This window comes from Oncorhynchus mykiss, chromosome 6, assembly GCF_013265735.2.
Source record: "Oncorhynchus mykiss isolate Arlee chromosome 6, USDA_OmykA_1.1, whole genome shotgun sequence".
NCBI lineage: Eukaryota > Metazoa > Chordata > Actinopteri > Salmoniformes > Salmonidae > Oncorhynchus > Oncorhynchus mykiss.
In genome coordinates, this window is record NC_048570.1 from 14,656,023 (window position 1) to 14,677,283 (window position 21,261).

Consider the following 21,261-nt stretch of genomic DNA (forward strand, 5'->3'; position numbering starts at 1 on the left):
GATGTGATGGTACTATGCTGGTGACAGAGTCTGATTTATTTAGAATTCAAGGCACACTTAACCAGCATGGTTACCACAGCATTCTGCAGCGATACGCCTCTTTGCACTTAGTGGGACTATCATTTGTTTTTTAACAGGACAATGACCCAACACACCTCCAGGCTGTGTAAGAGCTATTTGACTAAGAAGGAGAGTGATGGAGTGCTGCATTAGATGACCTGGCCTCCACAATCACCCGACCTCAACCCAATTGAGATGGTTTGGGATGAGTTGGACCGCAGAGTAAAGGAAAAGCAGCCAACAAGTGATCAGCATATGTGGGAACTGCTTCAAGACTGTTGGAAAAGCATTCCAGGTGAAGTTGGTTGAGCGAATGCCAAGAGTGTACAAAGCTGTCATCAAGGCAAAGGGTGGCTACTTTGAAGAATCTAAAATATGATTTGTTTAACACTTTTTTGGTGACTACATGATTCCATATGTGTTATTTCAATGTAGAAAATAGTCAAAATAAAGAAAAACCCTTGAATGAGTAGGTGTGTCCAAACGTGACTGGTACTGTATAAGAAAAGGGACCGTGATGCTACTCAAGGGAAGGGGGATGGAATAGGTCTGGAGTACAGGCTGGGATTAGGGGTCAATATTGAGACTTGGGCTGCATATACTAGGAACCAAATGGAGCCAAGCTGGAACATGGAGGTAACTACCTGGACCTACCTAGTATTTGGTCCAATAAGAAACTAGTTTTAGTTGCAAAATGTTTCCCTTTGGACTATTGACTCCACCCAGTGGAGTTGAGGTGTACCTGTGGACGGCCCTGGAGGCCTCTCGCTGCACCGCGCTGTAGTTGCCCTGCAGGGCCAGCAGGGTGCAGGTGAGCAGGCAGCGTTGCTCCACGGCAGCCCCAGTGGCCCTGCCCTGCTTCAGCAGCTCAGTGAGGGCCGCGCTGGCCAGGGTGCTGTCCCCATGGACAAGCCCCAGAGCACACAGGCACAGCAGAGACTCTGGCACAGGTTCCTTCAGCATGGAGCTACGGACACCACACAGACGCAAAGAGACAGAAACACACAGAGACACACACATACCGTAGGTTTAGTCATTCAGTGTGTGAAGGGAGAAGTGTTGAAGCAGTGGTGCGTCAGGAGGAACTGACCATTTGAAGAGCAGTGTTTTAGCGGAGTCCATGTTCCCCAGTCTGTGCTGCAGCAGAGCCAGAGAAGTCAGAATGTAGGCCTTCTCTTTCTCAGTAGAGGTCACCATCAGAGCCTTCTCATAGGCTAAGAGACAGGGCAATGTTGAAAGGCATTCACACATATAAAAATACCCCCCCAACACTGAATGAGCCACTCACCACTGATGCTCTCTGGGATGAGTCCTGCTCTGCAGTAGGCCAGCGCCAGGCCAGTCAAGTCGTGGAGCACCTCTAGAGATGTGGAAGAGTAAACGTGCACCGCCTCCTCCCATTGGCCTGTGTTGCTGAGGGGTAGAAACACCACACTTACACTACGAAACCTGTTTTTTGAGATCTTTCAATCATTTCGGAACGTCTGTACGAGGACAAAGTGTTGTGGTACCAGAGGGCCCGGCCATAGCTTCCCAGGGAGAAGGCCAGTAACTCCACGGAAGGCGTCGCCTGCAGCAACTCCACAGCTCTGAGGAGAAGAGGAAGAAGTCTGGCATTAGTGAATTACTTCATGAAAAACAGAAGAGATGAATTTCCTATTTAACCTTTCATTTAAATAACAAGTAGAGGCGCACTGTAACACGCAGGCACACACAATCCATTTCCAGACAGACACACCTCTGGTAAGCCAGCACTGCCTGCTTCTTTAGCTGCAGGTGCTCGTTGAGGAAACCCAGCATGACGAAGGCATCAGGGTCTGTCTGGATCCGCTCTGACAAGACAGAAAGTAATTAACCATTTCCCTTTAGGCTTAGAGCTCATTTCTAAATTTGACAATCAAAGACTGAAGATACAAGGTCCAACAATCTCAAGTTTAGCCAATTATGGCATAAGAAGGCCATTGTAAGAAAGCTTAATTGAAGACTTAACCACACACCTGTGTACTTGCTCAAAGCCACCTGAGCGGCAGACACCGCGTTCATCTGGACGATGTTGTAGCGATAGAGCTCAGAGTCCCTGTTACTCTTATCCAGCAGAGTGGCACAAACCCAGTAAGCATAGCCCTTTACCCCCTCCGTCTAGGTGTGCATGGGGGGGGGGGGTGAAAGGAGAGAGAGCGAGAGAATAAAACAAGACAGGATAACATAATAGCAGACAATGAGATGCTACAACATAATTCCAATAGGTCTCAGCCAATAGGTCTCTAAATGGAGGAATGAATTGACATACGTGTGTTCTGAGCTCTGTGGTGTGTCTGAACAGGTCCATGGTATCATAACTGCCCACCATCTCTGCAATAAGGGCCTGGTAGTAGTAGAAAACGGGACATGGGGAGCAAAGTGATGGAGAAGAGGAGAAAAAGAAAGGGATGGGATGTTAGAACATATCTGTATAACATTGAGCAACACTGGCTTGCATGGTTACGGTCTCTGGTGCCTTGTAGGCATGTCACAAGATACCTGTCCAATCCAGCAGTTGACATACAGTGGTTCCAAAGACTGGGCGATCTTAAAGGCTTCATGGGAGAGCTGGGAAAGCAATGGAGCAGGAATGAAGCGAATAATAAAATAACACACAGACTATGGAAGTTGATGCTTTCAATAAACATCAGTAAATAGAATCACAATCAAGTTAATTTACCAGAAATTAAACATTCCTAATACAATGAACCTGACAGTAATACAGACAGAACATAGACATAGGAATTTTCACGGTCCAGAGGACACATACCTCAACACTGTCTTTCTTCAGATACAAAGCACCCAGGTTTGTCCAAGCAACAACATTCTAGATTGGGAGGACATTTATTTTTAAAAGACACACACATAACTGCACTGGGGACCAGTATGTTTAAAGAGACTGGCCTTTCAGCAATCTTAATGTTCAATATGCAGCTCGATTTATGGCAGAGTTCCTGATTGGTTGTTAAACCTAACAAATAATTCCATGACAACATATGGACTCTGGAAGATAGAATTTTAATTCTAACAAAGTTGTTGTATTTTGAGGCTTAAAATCAGAGCCGAGACGTTTTGTGGTTGGAATTGCAGGATGTATTTACTTAAGAGAATTTTGACATGCGCTAGCAACTTTTGACAGAATGTTCTGGAGAAACAAAAAACTATACCAACATGTTCTGTGGAGGAAAAAAGTGATAGAGTTTCAATATGTGCCTAATCGTTGTGATTGGATGATCGTTTTGAGGGTTATCAAATCAGGATCAATTCCTCTGTTCTACTCAAGCTCATTCATGATAGAATGTTCATATTTGAAGATGGCAGAAAGGCCAGTCTGTTCAGCATGACAAGAAGTGGCAATGAGTGGAAGGATAGCAGCTAAACAGACTGGTACCCAGACTAAGACATAAGAGATGATTAAATGAAAAGTGAGTACCCAATACTGTGTGATGTGTTGTACTTACATTGGGTTCCACTTGCACTGACTTAATGAAGCTGTGTTGGGCAAGGGCATAGTTCTCAAGTCCTGAAAAGGAAGAGTAAACAGCCATTCTTATGTTATAAACAGACCTAAAGACAAGGCAACAACATCCCATAGCTCCACCACCAACGAAGGCTCCCATCAACCAGACAAAGGTTTTAAAAACGTCTTCATTTTTTTGTGCCAAGGAGTATAATGATAGCAGAAACAGACTGGTACCCAGGCTACATCTTTCTACCTTTGCTCATGGCGACCACTCCCAGGGCGTTCCAGTAGCTATGGTTACTACTGTTCAACATGATGGCCTTCTTCACACACTGAGGAGAAGAGAAAGAGTGTAATACATTGATATTCTATGTTAACTCCGAAACTTGTTGGTGTTTAACTCCAAGAACTGGGCTGAATACATCTCTAACTCTTCCTGCCCAGACAATTGAGTGTTCTGCCCCATCCTGCCATCCAGCCAGGTGAGTTTTGTACCTGCAGGGCCTTCTCCAGCAGCAGTAGCAGGGTGTTGTGCTCCATCTCCTGAAGGCAGGGGGGCAGACAGGCCTGGTGGTAGTAGTTGAGACCCAGGTCATACCACAGGCTGGAGCTCTCAGGCATCAGCTTCAGAGCACGCCCATAGCATCTGTCCACAAATACATTATTCCTGATTCATCTTACAGTGCAGACCAAACCTAAAAATCATGACACCAGAGAGGGATCCTCCTACCCAGTATCCATTAGCCTTGAGATAGCGTTGTCCTGTGTATTCAAATCACGTGGCTTCTATCAGAACAGTAGAGACTAGCCGGTGTTGGCGCCTCACCTCTCCCCCACTCGGAGGGTGTGTCCTTGGTTGAGAAGGTGGCCTTGGTCTGAGGGTTGTAACCCGGCCAGGGGTCCTGGCACCACAACGCGGGCCCTGTTGGGGGCCACAGTGCTGACTGAGGTGCAGGCGTCTCCCAGTAACTTCCACAGACAGGACAGGTCTGGACGCAGCTCTACAGCCCTGGGAGTGGACAGATACAGGAGAAGGGGATGTTAAGTACAGTCAAGTGTGTTTTTGTGTACATTTTCAGTGCAAAACATTTTTAATAGTGAAAAACAAATAATGTGTTGAGGCCTTTTGTTTCTTAAGCAACTTGAAAAATTATGTAGGTTAAAAGTCCTCACAATACATGAAAGCAACAAGGCATTTATCAAATGTAATACTGGTAGCCCAAGTCATTCTCATGAGTGCCCTTTGATACCACAGTAATTTTATTATGGACCCAATTAATTCCAATTCTCTCTGATCGCCAATGGTGAGTTCCAGTAATCCTATTCAATGAGCTGCCTCTCTGGGCTCCTGGGAATGCTGAGTGAAGTGTCTAACCTGAAGAGGTACTGGATGGCCTGCTGGACGAGGTCTATGGCTCCTCCATCTCTATAGTCCTCCATCAGGCATCTGGCCAAGGACAGCAGACACTCCCCAAGACCTGGGGGCAGCACGCACACACACACACACGGAAATGATCGCAATGCTTGGGGCTGGTGGTACAGTTGAAGTCGGAATTTTACATACATCTTAGCCAAATACATTTAAACTCAGTTTTTCACAATTCCTGACATTTAATCCGAGTAAAACATTTCTGTTTTAGGACAGTTAGGATCACCACTTTATTTTAAGAATGGGAAATGTCAGAATAATAGTAGAGAGAATGATTCATTTCATATTTTATTTATTTCATCACATTCCCAGTGGATCAGAAGTTTACATACACTCAATTAGAATTTGATAGCATTGCCTTTAAATTGTTTAACTTGGGTCAAACGTTTTGGGTAGCCTTCCACAAGCTTCCCACAATCAGTAGGGTGAATTTTGGCCCATTCCTCCTGAGATACACCAGCTATCGGAGTCAGGTTTGTAGGCCTCCTTGCTTGCACACGCTTTTTCAGTTCTGCCCACAAATTTTCTATAGGATTGAGGTCAGGGCTTGGTGATGGCCACTCCAATACCTTGACTTAGTCGTCCTTAAGCCATTTTGCCACAACTTTGGAAGTATGCTTGGGGTCATTACCCATTTGGAAAACCCATTTGTGACTAAGCTTTAACTTCCTGACTGATGTCTTGAAATGTTGCTTCAATATATCCACAATTTCCCCCCTCATGATGCCATCTATTTTGTGAAGTGCACCAGTCCCTCCTGCAGCAAAGCACCCCCACAACATGATGCTGTCACCCCCGTGCTTCACGGTTGGGATGGTGTACTTCGGCTTGCAAGCCTCCCCCTTTTCTTTCAAACATAACAATGGTCATTATGGCCAAACAGTTCTATTTTTGTTTCATCGGACCAGAGGACATTTCTCCAAAAAGTACCATCTTTGTCCCCATGTGCAGTTGCAAACCGTAGTTTGGCTTTTTCATGGTGGTTTTGGAACAGTGGCTTTGTCCTTACTGAGTGTTGTAACTTTAATGTGTTACAGAGTTAATGTTTAAGTTTATTATTTGAGCTGTATCTAAAGATATTTCTTTAGATTTATTTGCATATGTAATTGTATTGGGTTGTGTTGAATTACGCTTTTTGACTGCAAGTCCCAGAATGCCTTGCGAGAGGAATGAGTGATAACGCGCCAATTATGTGCAGGTGCGAGTGATTGTGGCTGACTTTCCAACAGCATCTTACCTGCATTGCTCTGTACCAAAACAATTGTTGTTAAATGTAACGTAAACAAGTATTCTTACTAAAATAAGCTTTCGTATCAAACCCGACGTCCCGAGTCATTACTAAGAAGTTAGTTACTCTAAAATTTGGTGCCGAAACCCGGGATATGAGCTCCGACGAAGAAGTGGCTGAAATGGCTGAGGAGGAACGTCGGCATGAAGCAGGAATAATGAGACGAAAGCGGGGTACCATTCGAGGCGCAACAACGCGGATTTTGAATCAGATTGACGTGGAAATATCCCAGTCAAATCCGGATACCGATCACTTGAGTACATTGTTGGAATTGTTATCAACTAAGGAGGACAGTTTGTTTGAACTCGATCGTGGAATTGAACAGTTAACGTCATTGGACGGATTGGAGGCAGAGATTGCATGCACGGAGGATTATAAAGAGCGCATTATCATGCTGAAGAGTCGTGCACAAAGAGTGATAAAGAAGAAACAGGACGTCAATCCACTACCAGCCCGGGTGAGTGACGCTAACTCAGTAAGGCTACCGAAGTTGATTATTGAGAAATTCTATGGAGATGTCAGTATGTGGCAGGAGTTTTGGAGCCAGTATGAGACTGCTATTCACAACAATGATTCACTGTGTAAAAAAGAGAAGTTTATCTATCTGAAAACATATCTCACTGGACCAGCTGCAAAGGCAGTAGCAGGACTGATGTTAACAGACAGTAACTATGATAATGCAATCACTCTACTCAAGAGCAGATTTGGAAGGAAAGATCTTGTGATTAGTGCTCATATGTCAAAGCTGCTGAATCTCACACCTGTGAAGAAATCCTCTGATCTAAATGCATTGAGGCAGCTATATGATGAATGTGAAATTCAGATTAGGAGCCTGGAATCACTTGGTGTAGTGTCAGAATCCTATGGAAGCCTACTATTCCCAATCTTACTGCAGATGATTCCAGAGGACATAGCTCTTGACTATAGTCGTCAGAGGGGAGTAGATGATGAATGGAAAGTGTCTGAGATTATCAGTTTCCTACAGAAAGAGGTTCAGAGCAGGGAGAGAGCGCTACAAATGACAAGATCATACAACCAACAGAAAGAGAGCAAACCATGGAACAAGTCATGCTTCTCCAATGAAATGAAACCAAAAAGACCCAACATGCCCTCTGCTGCAGCACTGCATACAGCCAGCCAGAAGGAACAGCAAACGTGTCTATTTTGTGACAGTGCAGACCACAAATCAGAAAACTGCCCTGACTACAATATTGCTACACGCAAAGAGAAACTAAAGAACATGGGAAGATGCTTTGTATGTTTAGGACAGAGACACATAGCAAAATTCTGTAAAATCAAAGATGTGTCATGTGCAACATGTGGAAGCAGACATCACATTGCGGTGTGTACCAGTAAGAGGAGTGAGGTGCAACCCCCTACTGTTTCTGTAGATGCTGTTGTTTCCTCAGTTATTCCCCATTCAGTGAAGATGAAACCAGATGGACAGAACACTGTGTTGCTACAAACGGCAAAGGCATGGGTAGAAGGCCCATCGGGCAGGAAGATAGCTCGTTGCTTACTAGATGGAGGCAGTCAGAGAAGCTTCATACATGAAAACCTTGTGAAGGGCTTGAAGCTACCAGTAATCAGACAAGAGGCACTCACTCTTCACACGTTTGGCTCCTCTGCCCCAGCAACATCCCAACGCAACACAGTGAAAGTCATCTTGGAGAATGTCTGGGACAAACAGCAGAGAATAGAGATAGAGGCAATTGAAACCCCACAAGTGTGCACAGCTGTGATGAAGGTTCCTGGTGAACGGATTCAGTATGAGCTCAGTAAAAGGGGACTGCAGCTCGCAGACTTTCCAGGAGATGACAATGATCCTGAACTCTCTGTCCTGATAGGAGCAGACTACTACTGGCAGATAGTATCAGGCAGAGTGGAGCGACTGACAGACGCTAGTTGCTTTAGAGAGCACCTTTGGATGGTCGGTGCAGGGACCCGTGTCCATGTCAAGTGTCACCAAGGCAACTTGCATGTTCATCCCACTTGATGAAGACACATTAGTCTCCAAGCAACTGCATGCATTCTGGGAGCTTGAGTCTCTGGGTATTCTAAGCGAGAAAACACAGAACCCAGAGGAAACCAAGGCTCTACAAAGGTTTGAGGAAACAACCACCTTCAAAGATGGGCGATACCATATGGAGTTGCCATGGAAACGAGAAATGCCAGAACTCCAAGACAACTATAGAATCGCCAAGAAACGGTTTGAATGTCTAAAGAAAAGACTGAAGAAGGATGTGACGTTGTACAGCAGATACAATGAAGTAGTAGAAGACTACTTACAACAAGATATGGCAGAGGACGTGCCCAAGGACAACGCATCAAGTGCAGACAACGTGAAATACTACTTACCTCACCATGCAGTACTCCGAGAAGATAAGGTGACAACAAAACGGAGAGTGATGTTTGATGCCTCGTCCCATGAAGATGGCTGTCCATCTCTCAATGACTGTCTACTCACAGGACCGAACCTGAATCCGGATCTGCTCAGCGTTCTGATAAAGTTCAGACTACATGAGATCGCATTCATGGCAGACATCAAGAAAGCTTTCCTGCAGATATCCCTAGCAGAGAGAGACAGAGACGCCGTGAGATTTCTATGGCTCACTGGCCCACCAAGGGGAGAACATGAAGAGCTTGGAGCTTCCCCAAGTCCATGTTTGCTGGCAGCTACAATCAGGAAGCACCTGAAACAATATGAAACAGAACAACCAGAAGTTGTAGAGATACTGAGAGAGTCACTCTACGTAGATGACTTCATTGCAAGTTCACGCAATGTTGAAGAGGCTTACCTTGTGACAACAACTGCAAAGCGAATGCTGTCGAATGCAGGCATGGACCTCTGCAAGTGGATGACCAATTCTCCTGAATTGAAAACAAAATGGGAGGAGAGTACGACAACTGACCACCCATTGACGCTAGAAACACAAGGATTAGCGCTGAAGGTTTTAGGTTTAGTATGGAGGCCGGAAACGGATGACTTTGTGTTTGACCTCAGGCCGTTACTGAGCATTCTAAGGCAAAAGGAAAACACAAAGAGAAGTGTTCTGCAGTCGTCTGCACGTGTCTTCGACCCTCTTGGTTTCTTAACTCCCTTCACCATCAGGATCAAGTGCATGTTCCAGGAAATGTGGTCGAGGGGACTCAGCTGGGACAAAGAATTACCACCTGATCTGACACGAGAATGGCAACAGTGGTGTTCAGAACTACCCCAGTTACACCAGCTCACCATACCAAGGTGGTACCGAACAGACATGCGGCCACAGAATAACCACACCCTGAAACTACACGTGTTCTGTGATGCAAGTGAAAGGGCTTACAGTGCAGTAGCTTACTTGCAAGGTGAGTCACAAGACAGGGAAACAACAAGTCTAGTCGCATCCAAGTCCAGGGTAGCCCCACTTAAGAAAATGACGCTGCCACGCCTGGAGCTCATGGGAGCTGTGATTGGAGCGAGACTAGCAAACAACTTGATGATCACACTGAAAATGGAAGAAAAACAGATCAAAATGTGGACAGACTCGATGATCGTGCTGCATTGGATTTGCAGCTCAGCTCAGAAATGGAAACAGTTTGTTGCGAACAGAGTGACGGAGATCCAGTCCTTGACCAATCCAGAGTCATGGTCACATATTGAAGGGAAACCAATCCAGCTGACCTCCCTACAAGAGGACAAACTGTTCAAAACTTGACACAGAGCGAGCTATGGTGGAATGGACCCAGAATTCTGACATCACCCAATCAGTCCGAAGAGACTGATGATAACAAGGTTCCGGATGAGGTGAATATAGAACTTAAGTCCAGTTGCCAGGTTACTGTACAACTCGCAGCAAACAGCACAGACAGCACTGAAACTGTGTTGGAGCTTGAAAGGTACAGCAAACTGAAAAGAGTGTTCAGAGTCACCGCCTGGATAAAGAGATTCATAGCCAATGCTCGTACAACCATAAAGATGCAAGGTGAACTGACTGCTGACGAACTGTTCGATGCAGAAAAGTACTGGATTAAGGTAACACAACAACAGAGTTTTGGACAGGAGATCAAACTACTGAAGGCAGGAAAAAGCCTAAACAATGACTGTAAAATCAGAGAACTGAAACCTTTCCTGGACGAACACGAACTGCTCAGTGTAGGAGGAAGACTGCAACAGTCCAACTTCACATTCAGAGAGCAGCACCCATGGGTTCTGCCCAATAAGTACAGATACTCAGAAATGCTGATACAGTACCACCATGAGAAGGTGATGCATTCTGGAGCAAGTGACACTCAGCACCCAACGTTACACAAGCGGGAAATGACACGCAGATGGAAGTACAGGCAGAGACTTGTGACCAGTTTCTGGAACAGTTGGCGAAGAGACTACTTGCTGGATCTAAAGTCAGCACACCGCTGTGACACACCACAGCCCACCCCACTGAAGGCGGGTGACGTTGTACTCATTGGAGAAGATAACACACCCAGACAAACCTGGAAACTAGGAAAGGTTGAGGAACGGTTTCCAGGCCGAGATGGCTTAGTTAGATCATGTTCAGTTCGTACTGCTTCAGGGACTTTGTTGAGGAGACCTATTCAGTTGATATACTGCCTAGAGATCTAGATGAACACAATTGTTCATCGGGGGGGAGGATGTTGTAACTTTAATGTGTTACAGAGTTAATGTTTAAGTTTATTCTTTGAGCTGTATCTAAAAGATATTTCTTTAGATTTATTTGCATATGTAATTGTATTGGGTTGGGTTGAATTACGCTTTTTGACTGCAAGTCCCAGAATGCCTTGCGAGAGGAATGAGTGATAACGCGCCAATTATGTGCAGGTGCGAGTGATTGTGGCTGACTTTCCGATAGCATCTTACCTGCATTGCTCTGTACCAAAACAATTGTTGTTAAATGTAACGTAAACAAGTATTCTTACTAAAATAAGCTTTCGTATCAAAACCGACGTCCCGAGTCATTACTAAGAAGTTAGTTAATCTAAAACTGAGCAGCCTTTCAGGTTATGTCGATATAGGACTCGTTTTACTGTCGATATAGATACTTTTGTACCTGTTTCCTCCAACATCTTCACAAGGTCCTTTGCTGTTGTTTTGGGATTGATTTGCACTTTTCGCACCAAAGTATGTTCATCTCTAGGAGACAGAAAGCGTCTCCTTCCTGAGCGGTATGACGGCTGTGTGGTCCCATGGTGTTTGTACTTGCATACTATTGTTTGTACAGATGAACGTGGTACCTTCAGGCATTTGGAAATTGCTCCCAATGATGAACCAGACTTGTCGAGGTCTACAGATTTTTCTGAGGTCTTGGCTGATTTCTTTTGATTTTCCCATGATGTCAAGCAAAGAGGAAGTGAGTTTGAAGGTAGGCCTTGAAATACATCCAGAGGTACACCTCCAATTGACTCAAATTATGTCAATTAGCCTATAAGAAGATTCTAAAGCCATGACATCATTTTCTGGAATTTTCCAAGCTGTTTAAAGGCACGGTCAACTTGTGTATGTAAACTTCTGACCCACTGGAATTGTGGTATAGTGAATTATAAGTGAAATAATCTGTCTCTAAACAATTGTTGGAAAAATTACTTGCGTCATGCAAAGTAGATGTCCTAACCGACTTGCCAAACTATAGTTTGTTAATTAACAAGACATTTGTGGAGTCGTTGAAAAAAAGTTAATGACTCCAACAAGTGTATGTAAACTTCCGACTTCAGCTGTATGTGGTGGCTGGGATTCAAGGAAAGGTCATCCTCCAACATGATCCATTCAGAGCTTCTGGACATACTGTAATTAGTGTATGCCGTCAGACTGTCACAGTTGCAACAGAACTGAGAACAAAATGGTCTCCAAATAAGGTCCTGCCAGGGTGCAAGACCGTAAAACAATAATAACCCTGGAATAGACACCAAAAAAGGACAGGAGGCACACACGTGTGCACACTCAGACACACCCCTACCTTTGAGTGCAGGCACATAGTCCTCCTGGGCTATGATCTGCAGGTACTCTGCAGCAGCCTCTTTGAACTTGCCCAGGGTCTGTTTGATGGCAGCAGTCTGGTAGAGGCTGTATATGGAGGAGGGGTTGAGCAGCTGGGCCTTGGCAAAGGCCTTCAGGGCCGACGTGAAGCTCCGGCGGTTCAGGTAGGCCTCGCCCAGACATTCCCAGCACACCCAGTCCTGGGGGTCAGCCCTCAGAGCAGCCTGCAGACTGACATAACACATCAATGAGTGTGTATGTTCGTATGTGGTGTCAGAGACTATGTTCAAATGAGTGGTCGCCTCAGGGCTCTTACTCTGCACAGGCCTGGGGGTGCTGGCCCACCTTCAGGTGGTAAAGGCCTCGTCTCATCCAGGCCCACTTTGCTGAACCAGGGGTGGCTCTCTGGATCACTGACTGGAGCACAGCCAGGGCAGTGTCCTGAGGAAGGCAGATAGAGGGAACAGGGACAGATGCTTGACACAGCAGCATAGATTATAGTGCAATCCAATGTCCGTAGTCTACACTAGCAAGAGAAACATTTCCTCCAGGCACAAAATAAACAGAATTTAGTTAGGTAGGCCTATGTGACATTGGCATTATATCAAACAGTTAGGTAGGCCTCTGTGACATTATATCAAACAGTTAGGTACGCCTAAGTGACATTATATCAAACAGTTAGGTAGGCCTAAGTGACATTGACATTATATCAAACAGTTAGGTAGGCCTAAGTAACATATCAAACAGTTAGGTAGGCCTAAGTGACATTATATCAAACAGTTAGGTAGGCCTAAGTGACATTATATCAAACAGTTAGGTAGGCCTAAGTGACATTGATAAATCAAACAGTTAGGCCTACCTAAGTGATATTGATATTACAGTTGAAGTCGGAAGTTTACATACACTTAGGTTGGAGTCATTAAAACTCGTTTTTCAACCACTCCACAAATGTCTTGTTAACAAACTATAGTTTTGGCAAGTCGGGTAGGACATCTACTTTGTGCATGACAATACATTTTTCCAACAATTGTTTATAGATAGATTATTTCACTGTATCACAATTCCAGTGGGTCTGTTTAAAGGCACTAAGTTGACTGTGCCTTTAAACAGCTAGGGAAATTCCAGAAAATGATGTCATGGCTTTATAAGCTTCTCATAGGCTAATTGACATTGTTTGAGTCAATTGGAGGTGTACCTCTAGATGTATTTCAAGGCCTACCTTCAAACTCAGTGCCTCTTTGCTAAACATCATGGGAAATCAAAAGAAATCAGCCAAGACCTCATCCTTGGGAGCAATTTCCAAACGCCTGAAGGTACCACGTTCATCTGTACAAACAATAGTACGCAAGTATAAACACCATGGGACCACGCAGCTGTCATACCATTCAGGAAGGAGATGCGTTGTCTCCTAGAGATGAACATACTTTGGTGCGAAAAGTGCAAATCAATCCCAGAACAACAGCAAAGGACCTTGTGAAGATGTTGGAGGAAACAGGTACAAAAGTATATTTTTCCACAGTAAAAAAAAGTCCTATATCAACATAACCTGAAAGGCCGCTCAGCAAGGAAGAAGCCACTGCTCCAAAACCACCATAAAAAAGCCAGACTACGTTTTGCAACTGCACATTGGGACAATTATCGTACTTTTTGGAGAAATGTCCTCTGGTCTGATGGAACAAAAATAGAACTGTTTGGCCATAATGACCATTGTTATGTTTGGAAGAAAAAGGGGGAGGCTTGCAAGCAGAAGAACACCAACTCAACCGTGAAGCACGGGGGTGGCAGCATCATGTTGTGGGGGTGCTCTGCTGCAGGAGGGATTGGTGCACTTCACACAATAGATGGCATCATGAGGAAAGGAAATTGTGTGGATATATTTAAGCAACATCTCAAGACATCAGTCAGGAAGTTAAATCTTGGTCGCAAATGGGTCTTCCAAATGGACAATGACCCAAAGCATACTTCCAAAGTCGTGGCAAAATGGCTTAAAGACAATAAAGTCAAGGTATTGGTGTCGCCATCACAAAGCCCTGACCTCAATCCTATAGAAAATTTGTGGGCAGAACTGAAAAAGCATGTGCGAGCAAGGAGGCCTAGCAACCTGACTCAGTTACACCAGCTATCTCAGGAGGAATGGGCCAAAATTCACCCAACTTATTGAGGGAAGCTTGTGGAAGACCACCCAAAACGTTTGACCCAAGTTAAACAATTTAAAGGCAATGCTACCAAATGCTAATTGAGTTTATGTAAACTTCTGACCCACTGGGAATGTGATGAAATAAATAAAAGCTGAAATAAATCACTCTACTATTATTCTGACATTTCACATTCTTAAAATAAAGTGGTGATCCTAACTGACCTAAGACAGGGAATTTATACTTGGATTAAATGTCAGGAATTGTGAAAAACTGAGTTTAAATCTATTTGGCTAAGGTGTATGTAAACTTCCGACTTCAACTGTATATCAAACAGTTAGGTAGGCCTAAGTGACATTTAGGTTTTATCCAAATGTATTGAATCGGGTGGATGGACTACTAGAGTGACTTCCACAGGGGAAAGTCTTCTGTTGTTGGCTGCAGCCCTCCAGGACCAGAACAAATCAACAAACAACTCACCATATCCCCCTCATTCATGCTCAGATCCACAGAGGCAGCCCCGGACTCTGCGTCGTTGCTGTCCAGCTCAAAGGCTCTCTTGTAGCAGCCCCTGGCTCGACCCTGGTCCCTGGCCACCTCCCGGTAGTAATGGCCCAGGTAGCAGAACACAGAGCCCAGGTACGGATCCAGTTTGGCAGCCTGACACAAAACACACCAGCTGTCAGTAATGGCAGTGAGCCAATCACCAAACTAATGTCATAACGTACAGCTGGATGTGAGAAGCACTATAGTTTAACTGTACCAAAGCCAGAAATGTGCCCACAGCCCATCCCACCCACTGTTAAAGCCTCTTGATCATCCTATGACATTTAAAAGCCATAAGAGTAACAATGCACAGGAACCTCTCATCAATGAGTGTGCATTTCAAAACGGCAGGGAGTTGCTTAGTTGTGGATGTGACAGTCATGCATTCTCCCCATATTATGATTCTCCAGCTATACAGTGTTCCCCAGACAGAGGCCCCACGGGCAACACTGACCTTCAGTAGATGGGTGTGGGCCTTGCTCCTGTCCCTGCGACTCTCCTCCCCCATGTCCCAGTACAGCCGCCCCAACAGGAAATAGTACTCTCCACAGGCTGGGCTCTGGGCTGCAGCCTGCAGGAGGCTACAACAGGGACAGGAGAAGACAAGACGAAGGTTGATCTAACTACATGGTCTACTTCAGTCACACTGCCTCTTAGGAGCAGTGATGAGTTGTTGATTAAAACAGTAATAATAGACAGTTATCAATACAGAAGAAGTGTGTTGAATGGGGGATGGGTGCGCGCACACACACACTTTTACTTTATTACATTTAGTTTTACAGCTACAGTGCACGTTAATCAACATTATAGTAAAAGTGCCAGTTTTAGCCAGCGGGCAGATTTTCAACTGCAGTCCCTGAACACACCTCTGTTCTGCTAGTTGGTGATGTCCCTGTGCAATGTGTGCCAGTCCCCTCAGCGCCAGTCCCTCAGCCAGGTCAGGGTGAGAGTTCAGCAGCTCCGTGGATACCTGTTGGGTACAAGGCCAGAGATTAGCAGACACACGGGAAATCAACAAAATAGGCACAAAATATATTTGATACCCATTCACCTGAGGTTACTAAAAAGATATGTTAGCGTAACCAATAATTGTGAAGTTACCTGGAGCACTTGGTCAACTTGGCCTTTTTGTAAATACGCTCTTCCTTTTAAGGCCACCAGGACAGGGTCATTGTTAGCATCTGAAAGCTATAAAATAAATATTTTCATGAGCAAACAAACAAATCCCCATCCATATCAGTAGATAGTAGTAGTAGTAGAAGAGATTTGGAGCATATTGGTGGTGAGCCGTTGGGGAGCAGCCAGTGAGATGGGTTATGAATGCTGTACCTGTGAGAGGCTCTCCAGGGCTTGGTCTGCAGTGTGCTCATCCCCAGTCCTCACAAGGGCCTCTAGCCTCAGCCTCAGGAGCTTTTGTCCCAGTGCCTCTTCTCCAGCCCCACCCAGCTTCAGACCTGAAAGAACACAGCAAGGCCGGTCAACGCACTGAATGCCACATCTCAATACACATCTTTAACTTATGGTGAGAAGGTCTTCAACTAGTCAAGTCACTATAACCTTCAAACAAGGATGAGTAGGCTTACATTAAGTTTGTAGCAAAGCCCTGATTATGTGGAAAGCACGGTGGGTTTTCAGAGAAAAAGTTTAGGTTAGGATTATACAACACTGACCAGATGTGTTAGATGTACCTTGGGAGCAGGATGTTGCGCAGTCGGAATATCGGTGCATTTTCAGCTGGGCCTGAGCAAGGCTGCACCAGCCCACCAAGCTGGAGCGCATTCGCTTCAGTCCTGAGAGCACAACAGACAGTGAGGTGGTGGAGAACACCACAGACCAACAGCAAACCAGAGTCCCCAAATTGCTCACCTTGGGCCAGATACTTAATGGAGTCGTCACATTTTCCCTCCTCCAGAGCTCTGATGCCCAAACCCAGATGGCCTAAGCCACTGTCTGGGTCCAACTCCAAGAGACGGGAGAAACAACGGCCCGCGTCCTCACTGCAGACCCCTAAGAGACAAATACACACAAGCTGACTACATAAAAAGGTGCAATCTGTCACTTCTTTGTCCACAGAACAAAAGGCGCAATCAAATAATACATACTAATCATTGCACAGTACACTTGACCTTCCCCAGTCCTGCAAGGTCAATCTTCTGTTGTTTTTATTTCACCTAGAGTGAAACTATACACTGCCAATGACTGCACCAGTTCTTAACCTATAGTTTGCTAAGTCAGTGATTTCTTACCTGACTTGAGATGATGTGCACCGAGGATCTCCAAAGGGAATGTTTGTGAGGGATAGAGAGCCAATATGGACTCACAGGCCTCTTTAATTTTACACTCCTCATGCGAAAGCTAGAGAGAGGAAAGTTTTTCTGGTCAGTTGACAGCACAGGATTCTGGCCCTATTCCTAACCCAGAGTCCCAGCACTAATACTGTGGGGCAAAAAAAGTATTTAGTCAGCCACCAATTGTGCAAGTTCTCCCACTTAAAAAGATGAGAGGCCTGTAATTTTCATCATAGGTACACTTCAACTATGACAGACAAAATGAGGAAAACAAATCCAGAAAATCACATTGTAGGATTTTTTATGAATTTATTTGCAAATTATGGTGGAAAATAAGTATTTGGTCACCATCTTTTTAAGTGGGAGAACTTGCACAATTGGTGGCTGACTAAATACGTTTTTGCCCCACTAACTGTGTGTGAGTGAGTGAAAAACACAGGGGCGGACTTACTTGTGAAAGGCATTTGAGGTAGTCAGCTGAGAGCTTCCGATGGTCCTCACCAGGGACATTGTCAGAGAGAACCATGGCCTTCTCAAAGGCTGCAATTAACTGGCAACATAAATATAACATCAACAGTGGGAATGAGCACAAATCATAGGAGAGAAAAACCTTTAGTAATGACTAGCAATAACACCGAGGCGGCATACCACACCACCCCCGTAAGTCCCCCTGGAATGGTCTCTAGCGGTCTTCAAATGATAAAAGTCCCAAACATACAATATATAGGGTTTTCCAATTGTAATGTTGTTGGGTCTTCTGGTAAATCTCTAATCAAATATATATTAGAGGTCGACCGATTAATCGGAATGACCGATTAATTAGGGCCGATTTCAAGTTATCCTTTTTTTTCTCCTTAAATAAATCGGTGTCCAAAAGTACGTCTTTTTTACACCTTTATTTAATGTTTATTTAACTAGGAAAGTCAGTTAAGAACACATTCTTATTTTCAATGACGGCCTAGGAACAGTGGGTTAACTGCCTGTTCAGGGGCAGAACGACAGATGTTTACCTTGTCAGCTCAGGGATTCAATCTTGCAACCTTACAGTTAACTTGTCCAACGGTCTAACCACCTGCCTCTCATTGCACTCCACGAGGAGCCTACCTGTTACGCGAATGCAGTAAGCCAAGGTAAGTTGCTAGCTAGCATTAAACTAGTTTATCTAGCGTGTCCTGCGTTGCATATAATCGATGCGGTGCGTATTGTTGCTCCAATGTGTACCTAACCATAAACATCAATGCCTTTCTTAAAATCAGTACACAGAAGTATATATTTTTAAACCTGCATATTTAGCTAAAAGAAATCCAGGTTAGCAGGCAATATTAACCAGGTGAATGTGTGTCACATTTCTTTGCTTTCATTGCACGCAGAGTCAGGGTATATGCAACCGTTTGGGCTGCCTAATTTGCCGGGATTTTACGTTATGACATAACATTGAAGGTTGTGCAATGTAACAGGAATATTTAGACTTATGGATGCCTCCCGTTAGATAAAATACGGAACGGTTTGTTTTGCATTATTTAAACCAAATTGAACATGTTTCATTATTTATTTGGGGCTAAATTGATTTTAATGATGTATTATATTAAGTTAAAATAAGTGTTCATTCAGTATTGTTGTAATTGTCATTATTACAACAAAAAAAATAACAATAACTAAATAAATAAATAAATAATTGTCCGATTTATTGGAGGACCAAAAAAAGCTGATACGGATTAAATCGGTATATATATATATATATAAAAACCACAAATAAAAAAAGAGAGAGTTCTTGATAATTGTATTGGAAAAGCAGAAAACAGACCGCCAAGAAATTCATTACTTTATTAGCGTTGTCACAACATTTTAGCCCATTTCTCCATTAAAGTTTTGGGCTTGTAGGAAAGGTCTTCATATGAGAATTGCATAGGGAAAGGATAGCCCTCTCAGAGAGAGGAGAATTGGATTCAAGGAGAGTTGGGTTGAAGCTTTAGGTTGCTATTAGGACAAACTGAATTGCTTTCATGGAGGACTGGCTTGAATTGTGTGAAAAGAGAACAAACCAGCAAAATGTATAAAAGAGTGTGGTCGTATAGCAGGACCAGCAGCTTCTAGTGGTCAAACCCTGTTACTTTCACACTACTTTAAAAGGTAAATAATGCAAGCGACTTAAATTACTAAGTTCTCTGAACAGGAGAAAAAAAAAATCACCAGATTCACCAGCAATACATTATAGTATGGAGAAGCAATACTCCAAGCTGAAGCTTCATACTACTTGTCAAACATAGAGAACTGATACTGTTTACTAGTTGTTGGATTGGGATTGGCATGGGGTGTGATGGATCTGTGGGTAGCTTTATAAAAAACATCTTAATGGAAAAGGTTTGGTCCAAATCAGATGTAGGGTACTATATTTATTGAATATTATCTGAATCCTATACATTTAAAAGGCCAATTTGTGTGCAACCAATTAGCTTAATTTATCCAGATAAAATTACAATTCAACCAAACAATGTTTCAGGAATGTCAATCTTACCTGATTGTAACTTTAATTTTATTTGTATTTAACCAGGTAGGCTAGTTGAGAACAAGTTCTCATTTACAACTGCGACCTGGCCAAGATAAAGCAAAGCAGTGCAACACAAACAACACAGTTACACATGGACTAAACAAACATGCAGTCAATAATACAATAGAAAAAGTATATATACATTGTGTGCAAATGAGGTAGGATAAGGGAGGTAAGGCAATAAATAGGCCATAACTACAGAAACAATCAGATGGTGGGTGTCGAAATCCTCGTTCCTTTTGCTTTTAGAGGTGGAATGACCCAGACAATGCTTATTAAAACCTCTCTAGGGCATGTGGGACGCTAGCGTCCCACCTGGCAAACATCCAGTGAGATTGCAGAGCGCCAAATTCAAATACAGAAATACTCATTATAAAAATTCAGAAAAGATACAACTATTTTACATAGGTTTAAAGATTAACTTCTTGTGAATCCAACCACGGTGTCAGATTTCAAAAATGCTTTACGGCGAAAGCATACCTTACAATTATTTGAGAACATAGCCCAGCAGACAAATCATTACAAACAGTAACCAGCCAAGTAGAAGAGTTACACAAGTCAGAAATAGAGATAAAATTAATCACTTACCTTTGATGATCTTCATATAGTTGCACTCAGAAGACATTCAGTTATTCAATAAATGTTCCTTTTGTTCGATAAAGTCTCTCTTTATATCCAAAAAGCTCAGTTTTGTTCGCCCGTTTTCTTCAGTAATCCACAGGCTCAAATGCAGTCAACAGGCAGACAAAAATCCAAATTGTATCCGTAAAGTTCATAGAAACATGTCAAACTATGTTTATATTCAATCCTCTGATTATTCAGGCTAAAAACAACCTATAATATTTCAGCCGGACAATAACGTTGTCAATATAAAAGGTAAACAAGAAAGGCACTCTCTCGGTCGCGAGCATGAAAAAGCTCTGTGACTCGGCAGGGTCCACTCATTCAGACTGCTCTTACTCCCTCATTTTTCAGAATTCAAGCCTGAAACAATTTCTAAAGACTGTTGACATCTAATGGAAGGCATAGGAACTGCAATTTGAGTCCTAAGTCAATGGATACGGTAATGGCATTGAATAGAAAATAAAAAATAAAAATCCTACTTCCTGAATGGCTATTTCTCAGGTTTTCACCTGCCAAATCAGTTATGTTATACTCAGACATTATTTTAACAGTTTTGGAAACTTTAGAGTGTTTTCTATCCAAATATACTAATTATATGCATATCCTATCTTCTGGGCCTGAGTAGAAGGCAGTTTAATTTGGGCACGCTTTTCATCCAAAATTCCAAATGCTGCCCCCTACCCTAGAGAAGTTAAGGGGATTATTTGAGTATATTATATTTGCTCTTACGTGCTGCTGAGTCTCATTGTCGTGATCCTCCATGCTGTCTGAGAGAAGGCAGGTCATCTGTTGCCATAGCTGCAGCAGCTCTGCCTTGTTAGCACCTTCTCCTTCCTTCAGCTGAATCAGCCTTCGCCACACCCTGGCCACCTAAACACACACATGCAT

The 21,261-nt window shown here is 43.6% G+C and overlaps 1 protein-coding gene across 2 annotated transcripts in view; it reads right to left on the reverse strand.

Moving 5' to 3' along the window:
• The window catches only part of ttc37 (tetratricopeptide repeat domain 37), a 36,977-nt gene that overhangs the window by 9,454 nt on the left and 6,262 nt on the right, over positions 1–21,261 (reverse strand). For both annotated transcript variants that reach the window (XM_036979437.1, XM_021605314.2), the window contains exons 6-31: positions 21,103–21,243; positions 17,653–17,751; positions 17,160–17,268; positions 16,780–16,920; positions 16,602–16,703; positions 16,243–16,367; positions 16,015–16,101; positions 15,780–15,883; positions 15,368–15,494; positions 14,848–15,027; positions 12,549–12,673; positions 12,213–12,463; positions 4,920–5,022; positions 4,371–4,553; positions 4,040–4,190; positions 3,798–3,876; positions 3,543–3,604; positions 2,852–2,908; positions 2,581–2,649; positions 2,351–2,425; positions 2,058–2,199; positions 1,799–1,892; positions 1,572–1,649; positions 1,349–1,473; positions 1,151–1,274; positions 803–1,027 (exon numbers count right to left, since the gene is read on the reverse strand). In XM_036979437.1, coding sequence (XP_036835332.1) covers positions 803–1,027; positions 1,151–1,274; positions 1,349–1,473; positions 1,572–1,649; positions 1,799–1,892; positions 2,058–2,199; positions 2,351–2,425; positions 2,581–2,649; positions 2,852–2,908; positions 3,543–3,604; positions 3,798–3,876; positions 4,040–4,190; positions 4,371–4,553; positions 4,920–5,022; positions 12,213–12,463; positions 12,549–12,673; positions 14,848–15,027; positions 15,368–15,494; positions 15,780–15,883; positions 16,015–16,101; positions 16,243–16,367; positions 16,602–16,703; positions 16,780–16,920; positions 17,160–17,268; positions 17,653–17,751; positions 21,103–21,243 — 3,158 coding nt within the window. The remainder of the gene's footprint in view (positions 1–802; positions 1,028–1,150; positions 1,275–1,348; positions 1,474–1,571; positions 1,650–1,798; positions 1,893–2,057; positions 2,200–2,350; positions 2,426–2,580; positions 2,650–2,851; positions 2,909–3,542; positions 3,605–3,797; positions 3,877–4,039; positions 4,191–4,370; positions 4,554–4,919; positions 5,023–12,212; positions 12,464–12,548; positions 12,674–14,847; positions 15,028–15,367; positions 15,495–15,779; positions 15,884–16,014; positions 16,102–16,242; positions 16,368–16,601; positions 16,704–16,779; positions 16,921–17,159; positions 17,269–17,652; positions 17,752–21,102; positions 21,244–21,261) is intronic.